A 6126-nucleotide genomic window follows, 5' to 3' on the forward strand; every position below is an offset into this window, starting at 1 on the left:
ATGGAACAGGAGCATTTCTATGATGGGGAAAAGGGCACTGGATATTTAGCGTGGCGCCTCAAAACCATTTCCAGGACTTCAGGAAAATGGCCAATCAAGGAAGCCTCAGTGCATCAAGCACAAGGACCAAAGAGCCGAAGATCAGCAACCACACTGCCTCAGCAGCTTGATGGAGATGCCTGCAGGGAGGCCATTTCATTTGTTGTTCATTCTCCTGATGAAGCAAGTGTTTTTCAGAAGATGAAGATGACGTTTCAACACCGTCAGGACCTAGTGCATGACCCACAAAGAAGCACAGATGTCCTCAACACATTTCCACGCTTTTTAGATGTCAAAGGACTGATGAGTTGTATATTTCTTTTATTAAAATGAAGTCTTTAATATCCAGTGTTTTTCTGGATGTTAGCCATGAAAACACCTAATCATTTATATTCCTGTCTTATTGACTGTATTCACTTTTCCCCAAAATCTTTATTCTGATTTACACTTGTTTAATATACCACACTGATATTCATTAAGTGCACCATTAACAATGCACTGACCCCTCATATCATATATATGCTTGTGTATATAATTAACAGGTGAATCAAGACTTCCTGCTGCTGTTTGGTGCTGAAACAGCCTCCAAGATGCTTGAGAAGTGGGACACCTCATTCAAGCCCAAGGTCATCAAAGAGGCCAAAAAACTGACTATACTGACTAAGGAATATGCAGCAAGAATGTTTTTTCTGCTTTTAGTGGGGCTTAAACATAACACAACAGAATGCAAAATATCGGACCTCACTTTGAAGCTGCAGCTGTGGTGTTATGATTTTTGGTGTGGCGGACCACCTCGGCAGAATGAATGTAGTGGAAACACTGGTTCATAATACAAATAAGTTAGCTAGTTTTATCTTTTCCTATTAGACATTAATGCCTTGTTTTTCCTCCTGAAAGACTGGGACAATGACATTGCTTCTATGCTGCTTTTTCTCTATCTCTTGCCACCCACAGCTGGACGGAAGAGGACCAAAATAAGTCCAAGTGATGCAGTGGACAAAATGGTGCACTTTCATAAGGTACACTATTATGCCTCATTTGTAAATTGCACGAGACAATTTTTTTGTTACATGCACTTGCTAGATTTACTAGAAAGTAAAATGGGCATGGTCGCACGGGCATTCATACCAGTGCCCATTTCTCTCGCATGTGAGCGTGAAGCTCAACTTTCTTAAGAATGAAGAGCCCGATCTCATGAAAGTGCGTATCAATAGCACGATTTTCTGTTTCTATGTGGCGTTCTATTGATACTCAGAAATTACTTTTCTTGGACTTCTGAATGCACTTCTGGAGTACATATAATACGTCCCTACCCCACACCCCTACCCAATGGGTATCATATGCATGCAAAAAGTAATTTCAGTGTATAGATAGCATGCCAAATACAAACATAAACTTGTGGTAAAGATACACATTAGTAAGTGATTGTGTTGAAGCAAACTGAAAACGCTTGCTCCGTGCCAGTGGTCACGCACCGTTATGAATGTCCGTGACCATTTTACTTTCACTTTTAATTTAGGGGTGTAAATTGCTTGAATGTTGTGTTGATTATTATTCTTAAAGTATAAGGACAAACTTGCTTAAATATGCACTTTAATGTTTCGCTTTGAAACCAAATCTTCCACCATCATCTTGTCAGTCTGTGAGGTGAAATCTGACTCGTGCTGTTGATCTGTCCTGCGACTCTCGTTCAGCTTACACTGCATGGAGCAGACACGTACAGTTTTTAATTGTAGTGTAAGTTCTAACTGAACTAAATGATTTTTATTACTATACAAAATCAAAACAACGGTGGGTGGTCAAGTGCACGTAACCGGTGTTGTGGTTGAACACCGGTAACACCGACTATTGCAGCAAGTTGAGTTCCTTTCAAATGAATGGATATTACTGACCAGTATGTCCCAATTATTTGTGGAGGAATGTTTTTTTTTCCAGTGAAGCAAATCTCAAATCACAGGGGAAGTTTACAAAGTCTATTACATTAACATGGACCAGCAAGTACCAGATTCACTTGCAGGTGTACACATTTATAATATTTTTTTTCTTCTTTTAGTCATGCTGCAGCATCAATGAATATGTGCAGGAAAGAGAGGGTAAACAACCATACATCCTTGCAGTTGGCCGAACCCAGAAGATGATTGATACATTCTACATCGCCATTGACAAACAGCTCATCCTCTGTCAAGCCAAAAAGCACAAAAGCACAAAACCTTTTGATGAACTGTTTAAATCCCACTGTGTGTTCAACTTGTCTTATGATGAGTCCCTGGTCCATTTCTACACTTTTCTGCAGACAACTGTCTACAACATTGATGTTAAAACAACAGATGAGTCTCCAAGAGTTCGTGAGTTGCAGGCAAAACTTTTGAATGACATATGAATATGTTCAAATGTTTCATTTGTCAAGCAGTGCATGCTACCAGCCAGGGCCTAATAACTCATTTGCGAATTGGCCACAGTTTCTATCCAGGCACCAAGTTTAAGTTAGTTTGTGCACAAGATCATTGTAGGCATCAGTTTTCAACATTTTCAGGTTTAAAAAACCATTTAGTTAGTGTGCATGATAAGGGTTATTGTCAAAGTGGTGATGCAGAAACCTCAGAGTCATTTCAGGCTGATTTTCACAGTTTACGAAAAAGTACAGAAGTTGCAGGAATAAGTGTTGTGCAGAGCCCTGATGCTGGGTATTTTGACAACAATGGATCTAGTCAAAGTATCACAGAAAACACAAAAGATATCTGTGCTACAATTATTGGCAAACTCCATGGTAGTGGTATGGCAAATAGTGTAGTTTCATCAATTGTTAGTGAAGTTTTTTTAAGTCACATCCATTGTTCTCAAAAACACAGACTTCTTTACAAATTCAGCTTTACTATGATGACTTTGAGACTGCTAACCCACTGAGTTCAAAACGTGGTGTTCACAAAGTCGGTGCTCTCTATTTTGTCCTCCGAAATCTGCCTCCAAAGTTAAACTCTGTATTGATGAACATTCATTTGGTTGCATTGTTTCACATAGAAGATGAAAAAATATGGCTTTGCTCCTATTTTACAGCCTCTGATTGATGACATCAAAATATTGGAGAGTCATTGCATTGATTTGCCTTTCTCATCTGAAAAGGTCTATGGCACTATATGTCAGATAACAGGGGACAACTTGGGGATGCATGGAATAATGGGTTTTGCAGAGTCTTTCAGTGGACGTCACTTCTGTTGTTTGTGTTTGATTGAAAAAGAGGATTCTCAGAATGTTTACAAAGAGGATGACCCAAAGATAATCTTGCATGGAAAAGAGCTTTTTGAAATGCACTGCAGTGAGTTGCAATCAGATCCACAAAGCTGTGTGTTTTGTTCTAAAGAAGAATTCAGCTCTTAACAGCCTACAGTACTTTCATGTTTGCTACAACTTTTCTTTGGACATAATGCATGACGTACTTGAAGGGGTGGCTCAGTATGAGATAAAGTTTCTGTTTGAAAATCTCTCTGAAAATTTAATGAAAACTTTTGTCACGAATCTATGCTTTTGATTATGGCAACTTGGAGCGCAAAAATCGTCCGACAAGGGTCAACTTGGACAGTATAGGCAATAATATAGGACTCAACTCTATTCAGACTCTTTGTCTGGTAAGAAACATTCCTTTGATTTTTGGTGACATTGTGCCAGAAGGAAACCAGAACTGGACTTTGCTGTTGCTCTAACTGCAGATAATTAACAATTAACATCATATTCTCTCCATCTGTTACACTAGGCATGACTGTGCATTTGAAGTATTTTAATAATGGAACATCATGACTTGTTCAAACACTTGTATCCAGGTAGAAACCTGATTCCTAAACATCATTTTATGTCACATTACCCGTCTTGTATTCGAAAAATTGGACCGTTAATACATATGTGGAGTATGAGATTTGAGGCAAAACACAGGGTTTTCAAAAGCACACTTAACAACTTCAAGAACATCACAGTATCACTTGTCAAAAAACATCAAATGTCCATAGCATCCAATTGGGAAACATCTCCTTTGAACCATGTTGACTATGGACCTTTGAAAACATTTAATGTGGACAATGAGGAAAATGGTGAAGTGTTTGCCCAAGCCCTGCCCCATGTAGCAAAAGACATCTTCTCTACTAACTGGGTAAAGATCAGTGAGGTAGAATACAGGGCCGGGTTAGTGATTTGCAGTGGCACAGAACAGGAAATGCCTGTGTTTTGCAGAATTAAAAAAATGCTTTTAGTCAACAGTGTGATCTACTTCATAGTTGTCATGATGAAACGCGGTCAGACAAAGGCGAGTGAGGATGTAGTTTTATGACATGTAGTTTTAATCCAAAACACAAATGAACAGGCAGGCAACACAAGGCAGAACATGGAACAAAACAGGAAACATGGACAGGAACACACCACATACCAACTACGACCAACACCAGGGAAGTGAACAAACAGAGTAAATGTAGTAAACAGGAACCAATCACAAAGCAGAGACAACCAGAGACAAAGACAAAACACCTGGGGAAGAGATTGAGTGCAAGTAGTGTCCATGGTAACAAATGAGTGGGCGGGGCCAACAATTAACAGCAGGACAAGACAGCAGACAGAAACAGGTCAAAAACATGGACAGACTTATTACAATAGTGAACAAGCTTATTGTTGACTATTTCAGTGAGCACTTTCATGCCTACAACGTGTGAAAGTGATGAAAAAGATGTGATAAATACAGACTGTCTTCAAATTTACAAGCCTTTTGACTTACAAAGAGCTTATGGTGGAGATGACAGCCTTCATATTGTACCATTATTTTCTCTGTAAATGTGCATAGAGTTCAAGTTGTATGGTGCTTGGATATTTTTGTCTTCTTATTTTTGTCTTCTTATTTTGAATTCTTCATATGTTTCTTTTTTCTTGTAGTGAAAAAGTATTTTCAGATCATTGAATGTAACTCTGTCATGAATACACTGTAAAGTGTTAACACTGAATGATCTAAATTAACACTTTAAGAGTAATGGAGTTACACCATATAGAGTTAAAAATACACTTTTTAAAGTGTCATAAAATAACACTGTGAATGTTAGGAATTAACACCCCCAGTAAAAAGGAATAGCACACGTTTAGTGTAAAAAATACTCTTAAATGTGTTAAGAAACAACACTCTGAGTGTTGCATTTTTAACACTATTATGGAGTTAAAATATTAACATTATCCAAAGTGTTAATTTAACTCTGAACTGGTGTCGATTATATAAACTCTGGGAAAGTGTTAAATTTAACACTATGGGAGTTGAAATACCACTGACGTTTTTGCTGTGTATGTGTGTGCTTGTGTATTTGTGTGTGTATATGTGTGTATACAGTATGTGTGTGTGTTTGTGTGTGTGTATATGTGTGTGTATATACAGTATGTGTGTGTGTAAATTTGTGTGTATGTGTGTGTATACAGTATGTGTGTGTGTGTGTGTGTATACAGTGTGTGTGTGTGTGTGTGTGTGTGTGTGTGTGTGTGTGTGTGCATAAGTGTGTATGTGTGTGTTTGTGTGTATAGGTGTGTATATGTATGTATATATGTGTTTGTGTGTATATGTGTGTGTGTGTGTGTGTGTGTGTGTGTGTGTGTGTGTGTGTGTCTGTGTGTGTGTGTGTACAATCTCAGGTGTAAATTACACCTGCAGAAGACTTCACCCTAAAGGAGGAAGAGACTGTGTTCAGTGGAGCTGTGATATGAACAGGGTATGAGATTGAGGTGAGGATCATATTAGAAAAATTGTTGCTGTTTAAATTAAATAGAAATAAAATGAGATGTAGGTTATTTCACTCTGTCCTTTCTACAGTATTTGCTGCGTATTTTCGACAGGTTCTTCAGCAAGGATGGATGGACATCAGCTAAAAATATTGGTAAATAATGTATGTGGGGAAAAAAGGAAGAGTTTTTTCTTCTTTTACTGTGTAGTCAGGTGAAAATGGATTAGTGTCCTTGTAACTGACTGTAGCAGACATCAGCTTTTATAAGTGTATATGGTCACAATCTTCATAATGAAATCTGAATTCTATTGATGACACACAATCATACAGGATACCACATGCAGTGAGCTGC

General features: G+C 38.1%; 1 protein-coding gene across 1 annotated transcript; it reads left to right on the forward strand.

Annotated features, from left to right (window-relative positions):
• On the forward strand, positions 1-3092 carry LOC125140172. The gene is made up of 4 exons (XM_047808227.1): positions 1-330; positions 582-765; positions 994-1058; positions 2093-3092. The coding sequence occupies exons 1-4, from the start codon at positions 1-3 to the stop codon at positions 2417-2419; spliced, it is 906 nt and encodes a 301-aa protein (XP_047664183.1). The 3' UTR covers positions 2420-3092.
• Positions 3093-6126: the final 3034 nt, after the last annotated feature.

The sequence above is a fragment of the Tachysurus fulvidraco genome, chromosome 24, assembly GCF_022655615.1.
Source record: "Tachysurus fulvidraco isolate hzauxx_2018 chromosome 24, HZAU_PFXX_2.0, whole genome shotgun sequence".
In the NCBI taxonomy this organism is placed as follows: Eukaryota; Metazoa; Chordata; class Actinopteri; order Siluriformes; family Bagridae; genus Tachysurus; species Tachysurus fulvidraco.

Bases quoted from the DNA above. Each gene is read 5' to 3' on its own strand.
- LOC125140172 (XM_047808227.1), top strand. From the start codon at position 1: ATGGAACAGGAGCATTTCTATGATGGGGAAAAGGGCACTGGATATTTA. The intron at 331-581 runs GTCAAAGGACTG...TATAATTAACAG, and splicing joins CATTTCCACGCTTTTTAGAT to GTGAATCAAGACTTCCTGCT. The intron at 766-993 runs GCAAAATATCGG...TGCCACCCACAG, and splicing joins TAAACATAACACAACAGAAT to CTGGACGGAAGAGGACCAAA.